Source organism: Haliotis rubra, unplaced genomic scaffold (assembly GCF_003918875.1).
Source record: "Haliotis rubra isolate DU_JTF1 unplaced genomic scaffold, ASM391887v1 Scf410, whole genome shotgun sequence".
NCBI classification, from domain to species: Eukaryota; Metazoa; Mollusca; class Gastropoda; order Lepetellida; family Haliotidae; genus Haliotis; species Haliotis rubra.
Window position 1 is genome coordinate 371,271 of NW_025767092.1, and position 26,796 is coordinate 398,066.

A 26,796-nucleotide genomic window follows, 5' to 3' on the forward strand; every position below is an offset into this window, starting at 1 on the left:
TACCATAAACACATACTCACCTGGAAGGGGCAAGGATTGGTCAACACTTTAGAGTTAGAGAACTCGGTTAAGGTGCACCTTCCACAATGGAACAGGTCTGAGTAGGGCAGTTACCTGTTAATACGTTATACAAATGTACTTCAATGGGTCGCTTGTAATCAAACTGATACAATATCATACACTAATAACATAATAAGAATCACACAGATTGTGGTACTGAGCCTGGTAATGTGATCTATGGATCTATGAATTGTTCAAAATAACAAGCTTAAATGGATGCTAAAATAGTACGTGATGAATTCTCTCCCCTGAATGTCATTGAATGATATAAAATATATTCTGACAATTAATATTGTGATATGTTTAGAGAATGTCGCACGATAGTACTGAAAACATTATTTAAATTAACCGGAATGAAACCGATTTTAAAACAAAGATTATATCTCTGATCATTTATGTCTGCCAGTCACTGATTGATCTAAACAGGTGTAGCAAGGTATCGTGATGACCTCCTGACAACGTCCGCTCACAGACATCATTAGACGTTTATAGCATGGCATTGGCAGCTTGTTCCTTTCATTCAACATACACATACTCCTGCTCTATGTCTCTGTCTATACGACAGTTTTCAGGTCACTTGTCAAGTCGACTACAAATCAATATATTTAGAAACTTATTTTACCATTGACTGACGATGCGTGAAAAAATGCTTCGGCCCCGTTTCACAAAGAACTCTAATACGACCGTTACTCTGGTAATTTGACATAGACATATATCAGTCTTAGTGAAACGGAGGAAGGAAAAATGATAGATTATATATATATATATATAATGCTTATTTTCAAAGAATTCCTTCTGTGTACATCTGGCAGCACATTGTTTGATTTAGTCGCATTGTGGCTGTGCCCTCTACAGCAAGCATCGTGCGTCTCCTTTACGTCTTCAGCTGAGAGTGGACACGAGAAGATGGCTTCCTAAGATTCCAAATGAGCTAGCTCAATAGATTCATGTTGTCTCCCTCTCAAGAAAACACGAGGTAACAGTGAGATTCCTCGAGAGTTAATCACCAATGGCTAGCATAGTTTCATGTTGTAATCTGTTCTGCATATTTTTTTTATTTTCATAAGTTGATGATGTCCACTTCTTTTCTTATACTGCTACACGTTCTATTGTACAGTGAGATTCACACATTTCAGGAAATAGTTCGTAAAATGACAGAAGCAGTACACTGTAACTCTTTAGGTGAGTTTTTACAACCTTCAGTGCTTTGTGGTATTTTGTAAATATATATCATGTGACTAGTTTCAAACAAGAGGTAGTATTTTCCTAGTTGTCGTATTTGCCTGTGCGGAACAAGAAGGTTAAAGATGGAGAGACCCTGCTGAATATATCAAGTTTAAAAGGAAAGGATTTATTAATTTATTAATTTATTTATTTACTTTATGTCATAGGGTGACCAACCTGTCTCCTTTGTCAGTTATCCCGACTTGTTCCAAGGTGTATGGATAGATCTGTGTTAAAATGTATTCGGTATTCCATAGAAGAATTCCAGATATTGGAATTAAAGCTGTATGAACGTTTCATTAAGACATTGCCACCAATTCTCTGACTGCATTGGCAAATATTATGTTGACACACGTTTGCTTGTCATGTGTAAACCACTGTATTCGGTTTAATGTATAGAACGTACATCTAGATAATGAGTTCGTCAAACCGATAGTTTGCTATTGCGTTTAATTAACTGCCCTTCAGTTAATGACAACAGAGAATTGTGGCATAACAACATGTTTATTGATAACTAATATATATATATATTTATATATGTATATGAGTAATGATAATGGCGAGAGAACTCGCCGGTCGTGTATTCATAGAAGTATGGGAATAAGAAATGTCAGGTGACGATATAAGATACGTGGCTGTAGAGCAGGGATGACGTCATGAATGACGTAATCGCTCGCTTCCAGCACCAAGTGTTGTACATATTCCATGTACATGTGTCACCGTAACTGTACATAGCTCTTTATGAAGTATGAATAAAACGATACAGTTGTTACAGCAATGGCTCTTTGTACTTTGTCAAAGATTAGAATAGATATCGTCAGAGTATCATGAAACAACGAAAGGCACAAACCACAGAAAAACAGCTTGCTATATTTGTTTTCGCTGCCCTGTACCCGTCCTTTCATCTGTTGCGCCAATGAAAAAGAATTCGCGGCTCGAATTGATTGATTATTTAAACAAAGAACAGAGAACCCATATTCATAAATAGTATGGTGTCATCAGTTACTAAATATCACTTTGAAACCATACAATGTTCAATGAGTGCTGAAACAAATGGTGGGCTTGCATGCGACAATGTCCATTGCTGTTAATGGAAGATTAAGGCAAAACTTAATATTGTTACGAAGGTATGATATTCATATGACCAACAAGACGTAATTGTCTGTCCTAAACTTGTAAGGTTTGGTGTAACGAATTGCACAGAAGTGTGTCTAAAGCCAATAGAGAATGTTCATTTTGAAGAGAGCATGCGCCAGTTCGTGACCTAAGCTGGAGTTTCGGCAAAGGCGTTATATTGTTTTGCATTGGCTTGGGGCAAGTTGTCAAATTCCTTCCCTTCAGAATATTCACATGATGTTTTGCACCTGCAAGGGCCGATAATCGTATATTTGACCCCCTTATACGAAGATGGGAAGTGTTTGTCTGAAATCTAAACTTTCCATTTCAAATGAAATCTTAGAAAGAAACAACGGTATTTCGGATTGCAATATCCTGACAATGGGAAATTCATCTCAACAGATAACTTACACAACGGGTAAGCAAAAGTTATGTTACATGTTACATATTATAATATCTTACATTTCTGGAACAAGTGACTCTTTTGTTAGTTACTGAGAGTTTCAAATATTCACATGATGACAATAGTTATACATTGACACAGGCAACACAGTGGTTGGTCAGTCATTTCAACCAGCCTTCCCTTGGTTCCTCTGGCATTCACAGTTATGTCCAAATGCACATTATGGTATATATAATACTATTTTACAATGCACATAATTCTAACAGCTAAATAGGACAGCACGAGAATGTGGTTAGAAATCATAAGATGATATGCATAGAATCTAAATATCCCTGAAGTTGCACAATTAAGAAGTCGATTAATGAACACCACTGGCACCTAATACATAGGGGTAAATACCTATGGAATTATCGAGCCAGTGCTTCAACATATAGATAAAAGGATTGATTCAAATGACATACAAGATGACCTAACAGTGGAATATCATGTCCATCCACGTATAGAAGGAGTGTCACTGAAAATGTCCTTCATGACATATGGGATCATGATTCCAGTAGTTACTACTGCTAGGATAGGCTTTTAAAGACACACTTCAAAAATTACGGATTTGACTTAGAATTTGACAAAGTTTTGGATTCTCTGCAGGAATAATATTGCCAACTGTGCTTAGAGAATTGTTTCAATTTCGACATGGAGTCACCGAATGGGTATGTAATGTCGTAATCAACAGATTTGTTCTGTTTCAAGGAACTCAACTTGCACAAATGTGAGGTCCAACGAGCTTTGACACGGACGTTTCATTAATTAGTTACCTTCATCGACCAGGTCTCACTTTATTCCTGGGCACCATTTATGCCAGGTCTTAGACACGAAACAAACGAAAATCGTTAAATTCAGTTCCTCTCGAAACTGAATGTGTAACTTTATAGGCCTTTCACTAACTAGAAGAAAAGAATGTATGGATTACGGTAACTGTCTTCATGTATTTACATCGTTGTGGCATTAGAATGATATATTCAGAAAATGGGACTAATTAAATCAAGTTTCTGCAGGAAATGGAAGAAAACTAAAGTGTCTATATAGATATTTTATATTGATTTGTAAACAGCTAAATAGTTGCAAGACAACTGTATACTCTGTCACAATGGCAATATGTTATACTCATAAACACACCAAGCACGTTATTATGCTTGTCTTCACCATGTATTTACACAATTTTAAACTAATTATTACTAGTATTTCCATGATACATTTTACATGTATACCAAGCTTGCACACGTTGTTCCCCACAAAGCATCTCTTCTGGGGTGTAAATTTAGATATTCTCTTGTCATTCTGGTGAATCAGTGTTACTTGATTCCATCCTTCCGATAAGCTCGAGATTTCAACATTGCACATCAGTTATCCAGGATAAGTCTCCTTCGTCCTTTAAGCACATAGTACAGGCATATTCGCTTCATTGCACATATCCTTCGCTGGCATACCTTAAAATGACAATGCCACCACTGATGGAATACTTTCGGAACGTTGTCGTTGATGTATGGTCAGCCAAAGATGGTAGCCGTTGATCACTGGAACTACGGTAATTCCAACTGCTCAGTGGAAGCCACCGACACTGTTCACGCATAATTTGCTTTGCATCCTCATTGAGTTGGCCTGCCACGAGAAGAAACATCTCAGAACATCCTGTCAAGGTTCTGACTCCACCGGTGATGCACTGTTGTTGACTTTATGATCCTCGTTGAAACCATCAGAAAGAGCCTGTAGAATGAACGTGATAGCAATTTTGTATATTGACTCCATATTGTCTGTGTAGCGATCCCCGAGGGTAATCTTCACTGCTTCCAAGAATGGTGATCTCATTGTCTGAAACAGAATAACACATGTGTTTGAGAGCGAAGTATAGGGGCAGTTGTTTTGAATGCGAAACGAGCCAGACAGAAAACTGACAAATAATAAAATAAAAATTGATGATAGTATACTTTTCCCAAGGCATGGCTACAACCCAGACAGAGGGGCGATTTAGAAGCTAATAGCCCTATATTTGTGTTATTGATTTGCTGAAATAAAAACGGCCGTTAAAACATACCAGCTACAGAAATGAGTTGTATTATTCATCTACAAACATTTCAGTAGATGTGTTTTGCGGTATGGTACCTGACCCCAGATCCACTAAGTCTTCTCCACTTAGGATTATTTCTCCCTTGGAACCCCTAACAGCAAAGTGAATGAGAGGTTTGTCACATGTGAAACACGTTACAGGATTACGCTCCCGTTGGGTTCTTGGTTGGAATTGGTCTCAAGTAACCAATGCTGAACATAAAAGGCGGTCTATTGGTTCTGGTGGTTAAGATCGTTGGCGTGCTTGATAACGCGCCAGTGATCTGTTATGTTCATAATATCAATCACTGGACTGCCTGATCCAGACAGAGTTACAGGCGGACGTCACGTGTTTAGTAGGGAGTTAAACAATAAACTAATCATTACGAAGAATACTTTCCGGTAATTTTTGGAATTTGAAAGAATTGGTACCATGCATAAAGTTTGAAGTAATACTTCGAACTATGCTTTCAATTAATACTCGTTTTTATTATTCTCTAACAGCCAACATGAACCCAATTTCAACTGGAAAAAAATGGAACGAGTGGTCCTGAGTGACGTTATCTTTCACTTGTTCATGCCAGACAATCACATTCTGAAGTATGGATGAGGCAGTTCCTGTTAGATCCTTAGCTGTATGGCGTATTCTTCCAAGAAGCAGACAATTACAGCCGCAACGCAACTCACAGGCACATGTGGTGCAAGGGATTAAAGTAGCACAACCCTCGTTGTGTTTGTACGTAAAACATGTATGATGACCTCATATACTTTGTCCTTTTGTCGAAGAAGATGAATTAATTGCAGAAAGCGACAAACACAGACCATTGTAAAATGAGCACTTTGAGAATGTACTCAATTATTGTCATACTGAACGAGCATCTTCAGAATGTACTCAGTTATTGTCATATTGGATGGTGAAGACAAATATGGCTTCAAACGAATGCGTGCAAAATATACACGGATTCAAAAGAGCTCCATCATGTCAATAAGCTATATATTATAATGCCTACACAGCAGGAACATATGATATTATGATGAGGCTTGTATAGAGCGGCCATGCAATCGATCGTGGACAGTTCCGTCAGGGGCTTCATAACACATGCCTCTGTTAGAGTGGAACGATGTGCCGGGTTGGCTTTCAATCAATATGGAAATACATCGCAGTAAAGAGTGAATGTTTACAATCCCAATATTAATACAACCACATCAAAGACGAATACCTTTGACTTTCTATATAAAGGAAGACACTTAGCAGAGACTCCCACCAGTCTGTCAATACAGCACTATGCAATGTCAGACTATTATGTCAATGCTTATCATCATAATGTGTGATAGGCCATCGTTCCGTGGAGCTGAAGAGATGAATTTCTATTTTAAAAAAGAACTTCAGTCATTCTTTGGCTAAGATAAGATGATATACAGTTATCATAATGAAACCACCACAGTGCAGTACCCGCATTAGACTGACTGACTGAGTTTGGTTTTACGCCGCTTTTAGCAATATTCCAGCAATATCACGGCGGGGGACACCAGAAATGGGCTTCACTCATTGTACCCATGTGGGGATTCGAACCCGGGTCTTCGGCGTGACGAGCCAACGCTTTAACCACTAGACTACCCCACCGCCCCACCCGCATTAGAGGACACATTAGTTACTGGGGATTAAGTGTTGACATTTGAACTAGGGGATGCTAAAAACCACGGGAGACCTGTTTGGTTACAGATGGTGTCATCAGCAAAATGCCCGTGAGTCGCTGCTCATCAAATTGGGGTGAGTGAGTGAGTTTAGTTTTAAGCCGCTTTTAGAAATGTTCCGACAATATCACGACGGGGTACACAAGAAATGGGCCTCAACCATTGACCAATGTAGGGAATCGAACCCGGGTCTTTGGATTGACGAGTGAACGCTTTAACCACGTGCACTAGGCTTTCCCACCGCCTATAATTTGCGGTGGAACAGTCCGAGGAAGTAATGATACCCGATATATCCATGGGAGTCTTCAAATGATTACTGATGATAAAAAGATGCAGGTCTGGTGTCACAGATATAGTGTGTCCATTGGGTTACCGATGCTTCAGGGTAGATAAAGTAGCCTCTTGAGTTTGATTCTGTACAGGGTTTACATTGTGAGAATTGCTGAAAACCACGTAAAACCATAAAGCTACACTGATAGTGTCGCATGGCTTGTCAGTCCTCATTGACGTGAAGGTACTGCCTTGTAATTCCACAACATCTGTTGCGTGACATTATTATTGACAGCCTAGACACAGAAAGGCAGCCATTAAGCTCTTCGTGTATTGTTGCTTTTTAGCCTGCATTTAGAACCAGCAACGAATCTGTCAAATATGAACCTATGGTATCTACTTTAGGTTATTTGTTGATTAAGAATCTGTACAACGTCAATTACTTGCCCAAACATCGTATACCGAAACTGTTGGTGCATCGACCAAAATATGACATAGATTACTGAAATTATAGTTAGTCAATCCAGTGACATATATATTCTGGATTATGTAAAGATTTGATTATTTGGGGGCTCGATAATCAGATTATAACGGAATATGTGTGAATTAGTGCGGTAACCTGTTTTAAAGAGTATTCAAATTATATCAGGTCTTTACATCGTAATGTTGGAGGGAAACCCGACATGATGACGTTAAAGACAAACCAGAAACACAGTCATAATGAACCCTCGAACTCATAATCTGTTTCTGGCGTGCCCAAAGATCACCGCAGCCCTCACAGATTATGTTTTAATCTACGATGAGTCCTGAAACCTGTAACCATGATAAACGTGCAATATAATATACATGTATACTAAGTAGCAAAAGAAACGTCAGTTTGGAATTTTCCTTCGCAGAAACGGATAACTGTTAACTCATTAACAGACATTCCTTCCCAAACTCAGAATGGAACCCAGGAAATGGTCTCAAAAACGCAACCTGATCTCGGAGATGGCACGGTGTTCTCCGTGTTTTTCATGCAACTCATGCTGCACGAGGACCAGCCCTATAAAATGCACCCCCAAACCTGGTTGAAACATTCACATTACAACGTCAGCAGGATGCCCCTTCTCACGACAGCTCAGAGGAACCAGGCGCTAGACTTAAAGCTGGCCACACTACACAAGCCGTTGCCCAACACTTCCAGGTCAATGTTCGGACCATCTACAGGCTGCAGCAACGTTTCTGGGCCACCAACACCACAAATGATCGCCCCCGTACTGGCAGACCAAGGGTGACCACAAGACGACAAGACCGCCATGTTGTGCGACAGCATGTGCAGAATCCCTTTATGCAGGCATCCGAAACAGCACGCCAGACAGTGGGAAACACGAAAGACCAAACAGTACTGATACAGTACGCCGACGTCTTAACAGCGGGAACCTCCATTGCCGTAGACCTTACCGTGGACCTATCCTCACCCCTCGTCATCGGCGTGAACGTTTACAGTTTGCCCTACAACACCAAAACTAGCGATACAAGCAGTGGAGAACTGTTCTGTTCACAGATGAGAGTCGGTACTGCGTATCAACTGCAGATGGCAGAACAAAAATAGGGCGACGACGTGGCAGCGTTACTCAGACCAATGTGACTGGAAAGAGACTCATGGGGTGGTGCAAGCATCATGGTATGGGGTGGAATAGTCCTGAACCAGAGAGTGGGTCCTGTGGTGTTCCAGAACCTTGGTCCAGGGAGAGGAGGCGGCATCAAAGCAGTGCGCTACATCGACCAAGCTCTCAGACCCCACGTCATACCACATTCCGCACGTCACCGGAACAACATTTTCTAGCATGATAACGCCCGGGCCCATACGGCCAGAACTACACGGGACTTCCTACAGCCGAACGGTGTCAACATTATGCAGTGGCCGGCCCTAAGTCCTGATTTAAACCTGGTTAAACATCTTTGGGATGAAATTCAGAGGAGACTGAATAATGTCATACCAAGGCCGAACACAGCCGATTTATTGCGCCAGGCCTTTTTCAGAGTGTGGTTCCAGGTGCCAGTGGCCTTCATCAATCGATTGGTGCACTCCATGCATAGACGATGTGCTGCAGTTATTGCCGCTCGTGGTGGTCACACTAGATACTGAAGTCAAGAGTCTGAATGGACTGCAAACGTTCACGTAATGTCTTGGAATTGTGCTGAGTTATTCATTGATGTGTCAAGATATTGTACACCAAACATGTTTTTGATCTGCTTATTATGTCCATTTCTGTAATGATTTGATTACAGTGCCTATCGAATTTTGAATTCGTATTGACGTTTTTATTGCTGCTGAGTATATTTACATATATGGTGTACAGTTCAATATATTAAATATGATAACACCGCAGCACTGAATACCTTTTTTTCATTTGCATTATAACCGTGTCTCCGCGATGGTAGGAATGAGACACGACGGAGGAAGAAGTAATCAGTGTTGTTTATTTGTTTACATATAGAAATGCAAACATAATAAAATAATGGGTGACTGAAAAAGATCAAACGTACATGTTAAATATTTTGATAATTAAGTGTAAACATACTTGAAAATGGTGAACTGTGATATTCTAGTAGTTTTACTGTCCTTCGATGAAAGGTTTTTACGTTATACATTTATTGATTGAATATTGATATAAACTGTTCTCGTCACAATATGGCTGCAATATTGCCGGTCTGACGTTAAATTTTAACTCACTCACTCACTCACTTAAAATGGTCCCACAGATAAGATCATTAAAGGTTATAGCCTCTTCCAATGCGTTTATTGACAATATAAGCACATTGCACAGCAACTCAACACCCCAAACATGAATCAGAGAAACAATTAATGACACCAGGGGTTGAGAAATTGCGAATCATCCACACAATAACAGAACATGGAAATAACAGTGGTAATGCTTTCTGATCTTACAAATCATACATCATCGGGTCGATCCATTGTTTGCTGCAGCAATCCCGGATCAAAGACCTAGAAATGGTAAGTCAGATATTCATCTTTGAGGGGACCAATTACCGGATGGAATGGATCAGGTGCAGGAAGGAATGGTATTTATACCACGGTTGCATTCGTAATGAGATGTAATAATGGTGTGAGCTGATCCAGTTTCATACTGAGGTCAGCTGATTGGCACCATTTATGATCACGCACTGCAGCATGTGTTTGCTCTGTGGATATTGTACAACAGTAAAACAATAAAAATATTTTGAGTTTAATTTCACAAAGGAAATACAATGACTTGTTTCATTTAATTTGAATTAACTCTGGTATTGTGCTATGAAGTCATACATTCGAAAACATTTTTTTTCAGTTTCTTTATAAGCGCCTCTTTCAAACGTGTTAAGGCAATCGGGTTTTGTTTGTTTTGTACTGTGTAACGTGCATTTAGCTGCATCGTAACTTTGTAGATAGTTAGGTAAATACACCTTGTTTATATTTCAGTTATCGTGTTTGGTTTGTAGTTCATGATTATGAATCACCTCGTTTCCAGCCCAGCAATATCAATAATCTAACTGCTCTGTACATATATACAGATCATTGATCATCTAGATCTAACGGTGGCTATTTTATACAGCCTGATTGCAGGACCCAGATAATCTCTGGAGTGGCCATTACAGTGGTCAGTGCATTCCGTCCCCTCATTACTGAAACCACAGCTTCAGCTTGACCTCCGCTCCTGGGACATGACCATCCAAACGACCAATGATCAATGCAGGGGAAACCCTATTCCCAATTAACGCGGGATAGTGATTTCCAGAACCGAAATAATGGCATTTTCGGACAGGCCAGCTCGTCTTTCAAGGCGTGAACAGATACTGCGATCACTAATGCAGTTATTTCGCGATGAAACTTCCTCTTTATTACCGTGGCGAAACACGAATATCAATACCTCTAGAGGTAGTTGCTGTTATAATCAGCTCGTCTTATGCTTCACGGCCTGAGGGATGAGTCCGAGAGAAGGCCCGAGGGTGCTTGAAAACACTACCATAGAAAATCAGTATCTTTAACACGTATATGTTCTTCATATTGGACAGTGGGTCATATGAAACTTTAATAAGGCGGTGGAAATCAATACAAACACGATAGGTCATAGGGTAATTTCGTTATTATTTTAAATAATTAAGGATCAGCTATTTCAAAATGTGGAGTTGGATTTGAAATTTGTTCTTTTTCTAGAAAACACAAGAAAGGATTCTTTTATGAAGAATACAAATACCCATTATGATAATCTGAAAAGGAATGATCTTGGGTATCAAATGTTGTTGCACAATGCATATTTGTAGTCTGTGCATTTTGCATTTCAAATGTTGCATCCCGTATAGATACCACCTGTTGTCCTTTAGGCTTCATTGAAATAAGAAATGCGCGAGGCTGGTATTTGTAGGAAATTGTAAAGGGTAAACACGCAGCGTTAAACCCCACGAAGAGCCGAGTTAGAATTTGTCTTCAACACCCATGCGTGGGGCGAATAACGGGATCGGTTGGTCTTTGCTGACACGTCAGCTTTTCCTATCTCTGTAGATCGATGTACATTCTGTTGATCACTGGATTGTCTGACCCGATTGTTTACTGACCGCCACCATATAGCTGGAATATTACTGAATGCAGCGTTAAACAAAACAACAACAAAAAAAAACAAAAAAAAACAAAAAACAAAAACAAAAAAACAAAAAATTCAAGGTTGAATTATGCAAACCATTTCTATATTGCGTCAGCCCACCAATCGCCAAGGATCATAAACAATACCTGGAGTCAATGTCAAGCAATATTAGCGAAGAAATCTAAGGTTTATCTAAATATTATCTTTTGAACAGTGTATACGTATATGGTATTCGGACATGTGTGTTTGATTTCGGTAAAGGATATCTATTGTGAATCTGGCAACATTTGCAGTAACACTGTAGAACACTGTATGTGGGTGAAGCGTACTAAAATCATTCACCTGCAGCCAGAGTCGGGATTTTTATTGCGCTCGCATGATTCAACAGACCCTGCCTTACTACAGACGCTTGTTGTTATATGCCATCGTGTTTCAATAACGTCATATGAGGTGAGGTGAAATTGGGTTTTACGTCGTGCTTGAGAATATTTCGCTCATATGACGACGTGCATGCATGCGTGTGTATGTGTATGTGTGGCTGCTTGTACTAGCCCAGACTTAAGCTGGTTTTATAGTGCTAGCCCACTGAGATACCATGCGGCAGCGAAGCATGAATACCCCACTCAGACACATTATACTGACTCTGAGCAGACCAGTCCATGTTGTACCCATTAATGCCGAGCGCCAGACTGGACCAACAAGTGCCATATTTTAACGTCTTTTAGTATGACGCGGTCGGGGATCATAACGTCATATGAAGTATTTGAGTAGCATGGAGAAATTTATGTGATGAACATTGAGAAGGATACAGATCTTCAATACTGTGGATGAGTCGACATATCGGACACTTGTTATCAGCTTCCACCCTTACAGCTCAGTATTTGCGTGATAAGGGTGTTAGAATCTACACGCATACGTCCAACTACATCGCATCAGTTATAATAACACCATACGTCATCACCAGAGTTTAACCAGTCTCGATTGTTCGTCCTCTATAAGAGCTTCCAGTGGGCGTAAACTGTATTTGAATTGGTTTCGGTAGGGTAGCCTAGTGGTTAAAGCGTTCGCTCGTCGCGCCGAAGATCCGGGTTTGTTTCCCACATGGGTAAAATGTGTGAAGTCCTTTTCTGGTGTCCCCCGCCGTGGTAAGTCTTGAATATTGCTAAAAGCGGCATAAAATCATACTCACTCGCCATTCGTATTTGAATTGATCTCTGAAAATTAGTGATTATGCCAGGTTCTCGAGAAAGGTAAAGCATAACCTGTTCTACCTGTTGAACATGCCATGCATACAATTGGCATTGTTTCCTGGCGCTTCAAAGAATGACTCCTGCATTGCGACGAAGAAGTTGTATTTCATTTGAACTTCCCATTCCACGTAATATGATACAAGAACGTACTATATATAATGGCATCAGTATGTTCATACTGACGTCATGTATCACTTACACCTTGTATATCGAAAATGAAACTAATTATCGAATGAAATATGTATGATTTGAGTGCGTCAGTGGGATGTTTTCACGTAATATACACGACGGTTGACATTGTTGAGATGCTCTTGAAGAACACTGAATCACATAATAATCTTAATAACGACATGGTTGACAAAAGAATACTGAAACTAGAAGAAACTGAAGGACCTACACAAATAATTCGGGTTAACGGAGGTTCGACACAACCTAAAAATGGAATGCACACATTTGCTTATTTGAAAGAACATCATTTAAGACCTGCCTGGTCTATATCACCAAATCTAGCGGTATCTTATTACGAGGTGGCGAGAATGACGATTGAAGGACAGTCTCCTTAGGTATTGCCGACTTCTCAAGCCTTCTTGACTACTTACAAACGGGGGCGGTGGGGTAGCCTAATGGTTAAAGCATCCGCTCGTCACGTTGAAGACCCGGGTTCGATGCCCCATATGGGTACAATGTGTGAAGCCTATTTCTGGTGTTCCCCGCCGTGATATTGCTGGAACATTGCTAAAAGCGGTGTAAATCATCTTCACTCACTCACTCATAGAAACGTGTTTGGGATAAAACACTCTGTAGCAATTAGCGATTTAGTTTCAAAACCCTGCCCAATTGTCTGCCATCTCTAAAGAATCAAATTAAATAAACCTGATAAGAAGTATACATGAACATCAACAAAGACTTGTTCTCTAAGTTTCGATACACCTTGGGGGAAACTAACCTGTAATCAACAATTACTGGATCAGATATGTTCTGCAATGGTAACCAGTAACCAAATAGCGTCGCAACACGGAAATGCTGACCCAGTAAAATGTTCAAATAATCACAGCGGTCTGAAGGAAGTCATTATAATGATCTTATCTCCAGATGTTTAAAGAAACCTACCTCAAATGGTAATAATTACCTATAATTTAGAAGCACTGACTCACTGAGTAAAGCGAATGCGTAAGATTTTATTGGGCTCATTTGGAGTCTGCGACACATCAAAATATCAAACTACAATCCTTTCATGGTCAGACATGTCATTATGTGCAACAAGAGGCTATAATAATACTATTAAAGCGCGAGTGCCCATGAACACAACCGTTCTTTGGAAGCATTATATTGATACAGGGGGCCTTTAAAACCCGTCGGGCAAAACCACGTATACGCCATTGTTTGATGGTTCCAAAAATAGAACAAGAAATGGTTCTTCGACAATGATGTGTAAGATACAATGATCATAGGTTTCGGATCTTTAGTGTTTCAGCAACTGTTTAAGCCAAGTAACGTTCTATTAGCTACTGCAATGTTTGGTCACGTTTTTAAGTGTCTACTTTTTAGGCCGAGAAGATTTTATCTCCAATATCACGAGTGCCCCAAGGGAAATTTAAAACTGAAAATAGAAAAGATTGTTATTGCATTTCTTCCGAGCCTGTCAAGGCTGAATCTTCATTGGTCTTCTGTTGCCTCTAGACCTGAGAAATTGAAACTTTGGCGGTTCGTTATCGGGAGTATTGCGATTTATTATATATATTGCACTTATACCAATGAAACGACCGAGGACAGTTCTAATGATTAACATGGATGGAAATGAGTTGCATTGTACAACGTAGACGGCGTCTACTGATGTACTGGACAACATGGACATGGAATCACTAGACAATTTTTCGTGGTGCATCTTCCTCGGTTACACAATGGAACCGATGGAGATTGAACCTTTTAGACCAACTAAGCACAGGGTTCTACTTGTAGATAATAACTACAGGGTGTGAAACGTTCTGGAATTAGCAACGTCGCGGCGCCAGAGGTCTCCAGACCATCTTCAAATCCAGGCACATACTCAGCAAGTCAATCAGCTGTCATGACATTGATGGTCAGTTCCAATAATGGATGCAGCAGAACGTAAACATCATCTGTGGGCATCTTGTCTTCAAATACGTCTCCACGTTGGCAAATAACCCCTGGTCCCATCAATAGCAAGATGAACCTCGAGGTCCGTTCACGGACATCAGACATCATTCGGTGTAAGTGTGTTTGTAAAGGTGTTTGAAATTACCTCATACAGTTTGATTAAACCAGCACATTTATCAATAGGATTAGCTCTAAGCGCAAGCCGTGATGAAATGTCAACAGGTCATCGAAGAAGTCGCCAGATAATTAAAGCTTTCAGAAATGCTTCTTTTCAACGAAGTTAATATCCTCGCACATTTTCTGTTTTGGTTTTGCGCTGGGTTAGAGCATTGATTTATTACTTGTCAACCGGTGGCGTGCTTCTGCTATTAATTGTGAATTGTGGCATTCTTGATGAATTTGAACAGAGGCATTACAATCATAAGAATGTTGTACCCTTTTTCTTTTCGGGAAATTGTCAGTTGCATGGCAAGGTTCTTTCATGGGGCCTATGGGAAATGGCTGTCGAGTGGTTATCTTCTTTGAGTGAGTGAGTGAGTGAGTGAGTGGGCTCGAGCAAGTGCAAATTTTTCAGATGTACGAAGCGCCATATTACAAAACCACCAGGTAACGATGTCACCAGTTCACTATCCAATCCATGAATAGTTCAGGGAACTATTCAACCCGGGTTCTCCATGAGTAACTAATACATACGCTTCCCTCCATGTCAAAAGTCTAGTCTGAGTGCAATATTAACGACGTTAGAAATTACTGCAGGTAAGTCTGACGGCGTCTTAGGGGCAGTTGACTGGCACACTTTCGAAGATCTAATCAATATGCAAATTACCATCCCAACATAACTCTACCTAATATTGTTTGGTCAACACATCCTTGCCGTAACCCTCGACAAATTTGTAAGCAGTTGTTGTGGGCATATGGTCACTCTTGAGCCATCTAACAGTGGTTTCAGTGAGGCACCAGAAATGGGCTTCACGCATTGTACCCATATAGGGAATCTGCGCAGCTTTGAACAATATGTTAGAAACGTGACAACGGGGACTCCAGAAACGGGCACTCCTCAATCCTAAGACCGGGTTCGATTCCCCACTTAGGTGTTTGAAGACAACTCTTGGTGTTAACGCCGTGATGTGCACAGAATGCTGTATAAAGTGGTCAAAGCTCCATCTATGTTTCTGGTTAACCGATGAGGCATATGTTACTAAGCATCATTAATTTCAGCTCACTTCAAAATGCAGCTTTCTCTTTTTCTCTCTCCCCAAAGGGACATAACTGAAATTTCCGCCGATGATTAATTGGGGTGAGGAGTCCGGTCACTGCTCGTCGACTTTTATTTGCTGGTATTTACATTAACGATTGATCGCAGGTTATTTTTATCCCTTGATGACAAGACACAACACGTTCTCTGGAAAGATTCCAGTTTAAGTGTCCGTCTACCAGATAGCTGTAGATGATGTCGTGGATCACGAGTGTCGTCGAAGTCGCAATTCGATCTCAGTTTGTCCCCTGGACACACCAAATTTCCATGTTTTTGCTCGCTTCACCAAAGTGGTAAATATCTGAGACCTGCATTAAACTTCGGGTATTCCTCCCACAGTAAGCAGACACTCCATGATATAACGTGAGTACTGTTAAACCCAACCCACTCACTTCATAATGACATAGCTGGAATCGGAGTCTGACTCTGCTGCTGGTAAAGGACCCGTGAAGATCCGGGTTAGAATTGGTCTTTAGCAACTCATGCTTGTCGTAAGAGGCGACTAACGGGATCGGGTGGTCAGGTTCGCTGACTTGGTTGACACATGTTATTTGTGTACAGCGATCTAATTACATGTACCCCTATTGAAACGGCATATGTCCATTTCAGCCGTTTCAATAGGGGTACTCGTGAAATGATGTCACATGACCGGAAACTAACGACATGCGCATGTCAATATTACGTTAATGTGAATGATTAAACCATTCTTCAATATCATACAGTTATTTTTATCAGGTACATATCAAAAGTATTCTAGGCTAAAAAACGTGTTGATAGCCTCTTGTAGCTGAAATGTTGTTGCGGCGTTAAACAACAACCCAATCTTGTAAAGGTTTTCGTAGATTTATTCTAATGCACCGTGCAAAGTTTTTGTTGATACCAGTCTATCTCTATTCAAGATGATAACATGCTGCCACCATACACGTTTCATGTTTACATCATTAATAGAAGTGTTCCCAGTTGTTGCAGGAGCAAGGGGAATCATCTTGAACATTCAAACATCTGGAAGCCTCTAACCTTTCCACGGAGAGAGTAGCATATCGACATGTGCTTCCAGTGATATTACCAAACGCTGGGAAGAATTGGACGATCTGTCTATACAGAGCAAGGCAAATGCATTTCACAGGAAAACAAGCCCAATATTCAGGTATCTCCCAAATTAAATTCCGTCTACAAGTGATGAAACATTTATGAAAGGAAGAAAATTAGATTTTTTTATACGAGCATACTTTTTATTCACCAGTCATTTGGTCTTCTAATTCTGTTACATTTTGGTCTTTTTATAATGAATATTTCTGGCTGGCCGCTCAATTGTGCCTGTGGTGCGGTCTAACTCATTCATCAATGAAATCTAGAAATCCAATTCTTTGTTTGTTTGACGCTTTTGCAATTCAAATGTTGAACCAAGCTCATAATTATGTTATAACAAACACACTCAACAAGGGAAATGGATTTTCAAGAGGCATTACATTGAAATCGTCAGTAGCCTAGTCGGCGGAACGTTTACTGGCTGTGTAAACCGATTACAAGGTGAAAACAGTATTACGAGGCGGTTTCACTTTTCGCGAAAGCTCGCAGGGCCCGGAATGTTGAACATTTGCCAAGGGATCCCGAGAGTTTCGCACTACGAGCTTGTGATGCAAAGTGGATGCTTAGCATTACGTAACGTCATAAATGCGATGACGTCGTCGGTTAGCGTTCTTTCATGTTGTCTTTTATGAATGAAATAACGACCAGTTTTAATTGTCGTGGGAAAAGTCATTAGTGTATTTCTGGCTGGCGAGGGTGCAGAGATAAAATGGGATGAGTTGGGTTGGTTGGGCTTGGGTCGAATAGTGTCGGACTGGACAAGTCGATGTGTTATAGCTTCGGGTTTTGTTGCCACAAAGAACAACACACAGCTGAGTGAGTGAGTTTAGTTTTACGCCGCTTTTAGCAATATTCCAGCAATATCACGCAGGGGACACCAGAAATGCGCTTCACCCATTGTATCGATGTTGTGCATCAAACCAGGGTCTTCGGCGTGACGAGTGAAGGCATTAACCACCAGACTACCCCAGGGATCCATAACAGACCGGGGCACTGTTTCAAAAATCGATGTTGAAGCTTCGAATATCGGTCAGTGTTAAATAATGTACTTTTCGATCGCATTGGAACTAAATTATCGTCGTGAAATGGGGTCCTAGGTTTGTTTCATAACTTCGGATACACAAGTAAAGAGAGCACTTGTGGTGCGTTAGAGTTTACTCTGTTTTATGTCTTTGTTAAATAAATCTGTGAATTATATATTTTAATATAAGATCAATCTATTACTGCGTTAGTATTCCCTTTAACGTGGTTAGAGCACGGAATTGCCACATATAACTTAATATATTCATTTTGGAGCGTTCAGTTTAGCCTAGCGAGAGGACGGAATTGCTACATAAACCCTATATATTCATTTTATGTGCAGTCAGTTTACACTGGTGAAGCCACTGAATTGCTATATAAATCCAGTGCACATCTTCCGAATCTTTCAGCATCAAATGAGTTCAGTCACTCTTCATAACGATTCGCTCGGGATCATTACAACACAATCACTTATGACAGACAAGCATCAAACCACGGTGGAATGAACAAGTTTGTTGGTGATGTATCGATAGTGACTGACGATAATCGGGTCAGCTTTTCACGGACTCATGACCCGGCGGACCACCAGCAATTCCTGAATAGGGAAACTAGGCTTTCCATCAGATTACAGGAGACAACGTCATTTGCTATTCTAACATCGAAGGTTATCAAACAATTGTGGCGCCTGAGAGTTACCCTGTGGCCACATTAAACGAAGAAATACCACTCCTCTCTAACCATTCCGTGTCTAAACCATCGATCACCGACAAGAGAAGACGACACCGTTCGCTCTTCGCCCACATTTAGTACTATTCTTAGACAAATTAAATCAACACATTTTCAAATCATGTTTCAACGTCAACAAATGCCGCTGTCCCGGAGACGTTCCTATCGTATAAGTCGACAAATTCCCAAATCAATAAAAAGAAACCTTGCGTGACTCGGTAATCCTTCTTATTTGCAAGTGGTGCCCCTTTATTTTTCTGCTAATGTGACGTTTGACGTGTGTCGTGCTTATATCAGACTTGGAACACATGCAAACAGCGATCACATTCTGCTGTCACAAGACACTGGGCAACTCCTGGCAATTATCAAAGCGAATGTACGCCACAATCCGTTTTTTCTGCAGCAAGTGAATTGATCAGTATATAATGTATTATCAACCTTATAGTACTGCAGATGGCTGATCCTTAGTCGTGTTTGTGTGTTTATGTGTTTGTTTATTGCTGACCGCACTCAGCAATATTCCAGCTATATAAGGACTGTTTTTACAGCATCGAGTCCCGACAAGTAATCCGATAATTGACATTATGTGTATCTATCCTCAGAGTTGTATGCTTTGACTCACTGCCATGTGTCAACCAAGTCAGCGAGCCTGACCACCCGATCCCGTAAGTCGCCTCTTACGACAAGCATGGGTTGCTGAAGATCAATTCTAAACTGATCTTCACGGTTCACTTAGTAGTGGGTTTGGATATAATCCTGGGCCCCGTTTCACAAAGCTCTCGTAAGCCTAAGATCTCGTAACTTTCCTCGTAGCATTCGTACCTCCTATACTGTAACATAGGATATGAAAGTTACGAGAACTTGGGCTTACGAGAGCTTTAAACGAGGCCCTGATATATGTTTTAACTTAAGAAGCTATGACCCTTGTGACTTCTTCTAATTGGTACTAATCAACTGGAATTAAATATTGACAAATACTCGTACGTACAATATAATTTAAACTACCCGTGAAGATCCGTGTTAGAACTAGTCTTCAGAAACCCATGCATGTCGTAAGGGGCGAATAACGGGGTCGGGTGGTCAGGCTTGCTGACTAGGTTGACACATTTCATCGTATCCCAGTTGCGTAGATCGATGCTCATGCTGTTAATCACGGGATTCTCTAGTCCAGACTCGATTATTCACAGATCGCTGCAAAATAGCTGGAATATTGCTGCATGGGAGCATTAAACAACACCAACAACAACATCAACAATAACAAGACAAAAATAAACAAACACTGACATCAGATTAATATCAAGCTTTTGTATTCAATGTAGAGTTTCACAAAAATCTATCGGAATTCTGGCTATGGTGTAGGCATTAGGTTAAGCCTTGACACGGCATAATCAGTCTGGATGCACCTCATGGGCACAATGTATGAAACGATTGGTTACGTTCTCCATCTGTATAAAGAGGGCATATTGCTGGACGGGGTGTTAATAACACAATGTCAAACACATCAGACACGTGGTGTCATTTTACCAACGGTGTATCAACGGTTGTAACTTGAGACGTGATAAACAAGGCCCCTTCCAACAAGATTCAGTTCTCCCGATCACCTACATTGACAACTACCTGACTGGAATCCAAGGATGAGTTTTACAGGTATAATACGTGGAATATATCAGGAACAGTGTAGACATGATAAACAAGGTCCCTTCCAACAAGATTAAATTCTCCCGATCACCTAGATCGACAACTACCTGACTGGAATCCAAGGATGTGTTTTACAGGATAATACATATCAGGAACAGTGTAGACATGTTAAACAAGGCCTTTTCCAACAGGATTCAGTAATCACGCAACCTACCTGACTGGAATATATGGATGAGTTTTACAGGTATAATACGTGGAATATATCAGGAACAGTGTAGACATGATAAACAAGGTCCCTTCCGACAAGATTCAGTTCTCCAGATCAGTATCAAGTATCAGGAGTAGTGTGAGTGAGTATGGTTTTACGCCGCTTTTAGCAATATTACAGCAACATCACGGCAGGGAACACCAGAAATGGGCTTCACACATTGTACCCATTTGGGGAATCGAACCCGGGCTTTCGGCGTGACGAGCCAACGCTTTAACCACTAGGCTACCCCACCGCCCCTCTCATGATTAGGGACGACAGGGATGATACTGATACATCTGTTCTCGTCGCATTGTGGTGGTGGCGCATGGCCCTGTGCACAGAGCTCAGATCACGAATCAGTTGAAGTTACGGACAATCCTTGGATGGGTGACCGTGTTTGGCAGCCTGACTCCTGAGAGTTTCTAGGACTTCAGTCCTGCCCCACAACGAAGCACATGTGGTCTCACCTTGGCAAGTGAGTTTGTTCAAATTGCCTCTGTTCACCCAGCAGAAAATGGGTACCCGGTGGGATAAAGTCATGTGACTATAACCTTCTAGCGCCTAACAGGCAGCTTGGGTTATCCGGGGTAATAAGAATCAGATTCTGATTAAGCGCCGCGAGCAATCACTTGGTGTTTGGAGACTGTGCGCTATAGAAGATGACTTATTATTATTATTATTTATTGTGATTCAGAGTCAGATAAATTGTATGGTTTTTTCAACACACCAAAGACATGAAAATAGGCTTTACACAGATACACCCACTGGCCTTTAATCACAAAATTATATTATTAACCTAACCAGTTGGAACTCCGGGCCAGTGCGTCCACGGGGACTGATTACCAGATACGATATATCCCTCGACAGCTGCATATTTCCCGAGACAGCTGCCTTTTTTTCCTTGAAATCTAGTTGTGTTGTTGGCATCTTGTGTGTTTCATTTCATCCCATGTCTAGGAGATACGGCTGTGTTAGAATTAGATTGTGGTAAAGTGTCTTTTGTGAAAAAGTCCGCCAAAGCTTCTATCTCCAACTGGTTGGAAATATCATGTTATCTCATTGAAACTTTCGGCATTCATCTTTCATGAAAAACAACAACAATTAAACAAAAAACACACCAAGAAATAAAACGTGATGCATGCTAGTTTAAGTATCTTATTGTACTGCTGACATCTTTAAAACTTCATTATTCAAACAATTTATACATCAACCTACGCTATCTTATTCGAGTTTATTTTCTGACTTATGAGGCATTGCGGGACTATGGTAAATTGTCAACAATAATCCTATCTAGGTAAAACGTTTTTCTACCACTAGTTGGTTTAAACATATCTATTCATGAAAATATGAATGGATTGGTGACCAAGCTCCGAGGAGCTTATTTGAAGGCCGCTCCCATAAATAAATACATGTACAAGTAAATACGGAAACATAAGATACATTGTTAGAAGTCTTATTTATCAGCAATCAAGATTTATGAAAGTATTTATGAAACATCCAATCGATCAGATCTTATAATCATGAATAGATTCTATCAATTTGTGTAGATCATTACTAGTTAAAGATATCACTTCGTCTCGCATAAGGGGCGGCGGGGTAGCCTAGTGGTTAAAGCGTTCGCTTGTCACGCTGAAGGCCCGGGTTCGATTCCCCACATGGGTACAATGTGTGAAGCCCATTTCTGGTGTCCCCCGCCGTGATATTGCTTGAACATTGCTAAAAGCGGCGTAAAACCGAACTCACTCACTCACTCGTCTCGCATATTATTTATCTTTCTTTATTCAAACTTTTGCACTATTTGTGTAGCACCCTGTGCCAAATTATATCTTCATTATTCAATCTTATAATTGTAAATCTATTTTCAACGACAGGATCTTTTTCCAAAGCATTATCAAGTACTTATTATCAATAAAATGTCTGCCTGTTAAATGTCCTTTATACTATTTTCGTTTGATTTCACAATCCAGGATTACTGCAGCCTGAAAAATCACTGGCCTTTCATAATAAATTAATTGATCTTACACGGCAAATTTACTGAGCGTTCACCATTCATAACCAAAGTTTGAGCTTCTCAAAGCATGAGCAAGTATGTTTGCTTGACCTAGATAGTGGTTTAACCGCCCGCTGCATTACCACTATTATCAAATCCCGGAGCCGAGAAATTGGTTGGAAGTCGGTCACGAAAATCAATTCTGGAACAGTGGAGGAGACGAAGGGGAACTTAAGTCTTTGACTAAAGCGACGGTAATGCTAAGAATGGAACCATATCAACGTAGAATGGTGCTATACATAACCCAGCTTAACTTGTGTATGCAGTGTTATATAAACTATCAAACTGTGCTTTGATAATAATTGGACATTATTATGACGGTTCGCGAACAAACATGGATATGTCTTTTCAGCGCTCCGTTCCCAATGTGATTTATACAAGCCGTTATCTAAGCATGACGTCATATGATGTGTGAAAATGATACCTTTTTACAACTCAAGAGCATCTCAATTGCTCCATAATCTCGTTGATTACTTATGAGGTCTTCCTGTTTGTTTTAACACTATCGGAACATTCGTTCATTGCCTCGTATTTTTGTAATGTGATTATGTCGATAATGGCGCAATACCGCAAAGCCGTGTGTGGCTTCCTGCATATGTGTTTACGTCAAAAGAAACGGTAAATCGCGCTGTAAAACTAAAAGCCTCGTAGATATCCGGCGAAACAGTGCATATTGATATCAACGACGGTGATAAACATGCCTCCCAGTGTTATTAACCTGTTTTAAACAGAACCCATCGTGGCAGGAGAGAAACGTAATGGGGTTGTAAATCCAGTCAGTAAACCCTGCATGGATTGATGACAAACCTCTCAGCTCTGGTCGACAGATGTATTGCCAGCGGTTGGCATGAATGAAGGATTATGACACACATCCCATTGATACAGTCGTGATTACTAAGACAGAGCCCCATCCCCATGACAATTGTAAGCCGCGTAACACTCTCCAACTAACATATAACATATGCCATAACGTTCTGTGTTGTCAGGTAATGTTACATCTCCGACATGACAAACACCCTGTGTTGTATTGACGTACATACACAGAATATACAACTCCGTGAAAGTACGGCATGTTACGTGAGCGTGTACAACTTGTATGATTTCTTCATGGATATTAGCGAGCTCTGATTACTGAACGTGTTGGTAAAGAGAGTATTCTTGAAAATAATCTGTAAGATAATTGTTTTGTCAGGAATGGAAAATAATACGATACACTAAGCCATGGCTCAAGAGCTGATTTTTGTAAGAATGTGTCGTGAATGAGTTTGTTTGGTTAAACGCTGCTGTGAATAGCATTCCAGTTGTATCTCGCCGTGGTAGCATAGTGTTAGTGTAATGCCTAAAGTGATGCACTTCTCAGAATGTTTATCATTGTGATGACACCCATGATGGGCATGTTGACCATGGTGCTGCCAAATCTCGGAACATAACCGAACAGGAATTCGAACTCACTACAACAATTGGTTGCTGTTCCCCAGTTGGTTGCTGGTCCCAAGGGCAGCAACTAAATATAGCGAATTGCGACCCCCTAGACGATTGGGCGACGACTGGCATTTCGTCATCAAGCCAAAATGAACACCACATGGCAGGCCACCAGGCAGAAGGCATGTTTAAATTGATTTGTGCAATGTGTGTTGAGTTTGTCAAGCTCCTGATAAAATAAGTTAAAAGAAGAAGGTCTTTCACGGGCAAACTGGTAGGCAAAACTACATGTTTAGTATTTCAGAAGTGCCGAATCTGAGTAATAGTATGCCTTATATCATTTTATAAACTGTATTAAGACATAAAGGCACATGTGTCCAACGGCACCTTTAACCAAATGATGTTAACGTACAATATGAAATCTCTATGACATAATCCAAACTGTGAAATGGAGAAAATATGCTTTAAGATTTAATCAGGACATTTACTATTAATTAATTCTGTGCATGGCGGTCAAATAACTGGGTGCAAAACTTCGCCTCTGGGTTTTGCATGTACATTGTAGTGAGTGATTGAGTGTGGTTTTATGCCGCCTTTAGCAATATTCCAGCAATATCACGGCGGGGGACACCAGAACTGGACTTCACACACTGTACCCATGTTGGGAATCGTAACAACCAGGCTACACAACCGCCCCGCATGTATCCCCAAACTCATGTTTGCTGCATGAGGCGACTAAATAGATCATGATCAAGCTGTAAGTCCCGCTGACTTGACTGAACCATGTCATTATCGTGACCCGATTGCGTACAGCGATGCTCATGATATCAATCACTACAATGTTCGAACCAGATTCGATTTTATACAGATCCACTTCATATAGTTGAAATTGTGGCGAAAGCGCCGCAATATAATAAACAAACGGTACAAAAGCAATTATTCGATTCTTGATAAAGGTCTTCAACACGGGCAGTTGCTGTTTTTGTATTGTGTTGTCCATAACAGAGGTTTAATGTTAAAGTTCCATATTAGTTTTAACTCTCTATCTGTGATACTCTAGTTATTTTAATGACCTTTGTCGACAGATTTCATAGTATAACTCTATCTATTATCAGTAAATGAATTTTATCGTTTTAGTCACGATATGGCTGAAACATTGCCGGTGTTACTATAATGTTAGCTCACTCACTCACTCAATCACTCACTCAATCCTCCACATGGGTCTCTAAATGTTTACCAAGTAATCTCAGAAACATATAAGGCGTCTACTTAATAGCACTAAATGGGATAATGAATAAGATTACCTGCGGATTACTTACCCAAAATATCTCTGATCTAAATGCGCTAAATCTTCTGTGGGACTCTCCCGTCTTTAGAAGGACCTCCGTGACGTAGCTGTAGTTATCTATACGAGAAAAGGCGTCATCCAGCGTCGTCATGACAAGAGTTGCGTGGTGCTCTAGAGCCTCGTTTTCCCTCAGGTCGTCCTCGACGTCGAGCATTGCAAAGCTTGTAAACAAGGCCTTGAGTTCGGAGTTGGTTTTAAACAACCTGCGATGCAAGAAGGTTCATGAGAAAACACATGTTTAGAAACAGTATGGCGGAGACAGACATTATAATGCAAATATCAAAGGAATACAAATTCACCTGTGGACAGCAATGTTGCAATGTAGGTAAGACGAAAACTTTGGTTGGTTTGGTTTGCTGTTTAACACCGCACTCAGCAATTTTCTAGCTATATGGCGGCGGTCTGTAAATAATCGGATCTGGACCAGAAAATCCAGTGGGCAACAGCATGAGCATCAATCTGCGGAGTTGAGATATGATGTCATTTATCAACCAGGTCAGCGAGCCTGGTTGAGTGAGTGAGTGAGTGAGTTTAGTTCTACACCGCACGCAGCAATATTCCAGCTATATGGCGGCGGTCTGTAAATAATCGAGTCTGGACCAGACAATCCAGTGATCAACAGCATGAACATCGATCTGCGCAATTGGGAACCGCAATTGTGTCAACCAAGTCAGCGAGCCTGACCACCCGATCCCGTTAGTCGCCTCTTACGACAAGCCTGGGATGCTCAAGACCAATTCTAACCCGGGTCTTCACGGGTGTTGTTAAGAAGGATATTTTTAAAATATACATGCATTGCCCCCATATTGTAGATTAGAAATATACAGAAATGTTGCTATTGCGTGCGTCCAATACAAACAATCCCATTAACTTGAATTGATTTGGTGGGAGAAATGCATTTTGCACACAATTCTTATATAATGCAATCAATCACTTCCATTTATATTCCATGTAGTATTTGGGTTGAGTAATATTGGTTCTGGAAAAGGCAATCTCTATTAAATTTATTTATGTTATAAATGTCTAGGGCATTTCATAAAGGCCGTTGCTCCCAATTCCCATGTGGCGTTTGTTGTATTAAGACAAAATAAGAGCTTATAAATATTTAAAATCTAGAACACTCGCCAATTGCAATCCACA

General features: G+C 40.5%; 1 protein-coding gene across 1 annotated transcript in view; it reads right to left on the reverse strand.

Moving 5' to 3' along the window:
- Positions 1-2,677: 2,677 nt before the first annotated feature.
- LOC124288053 (neuroglobin-like) overlaps positions 2,678-26,796 on the reverse strand; it is a 75,746-nt gene continuing 51,627 nt past the window's right edge. Inside the window, exons 2-3 of the mRNA XM_046724623.1 lie at positions 25,628-25,859; positions 2,678-4,669 (exon numbers count right to left, since the gene is read on the reverse strand). Coding sequence (XP_046580579.1) covers positions 4,493-4,669; positions 25,628-25,859 — 409 coding nt within the window. The 3' untranslated portion in view covers positions 2,678-4,492. The remainder of the gene's footprint in view (positions 4,670-25,627; positions 25,860-26,796) is intronic.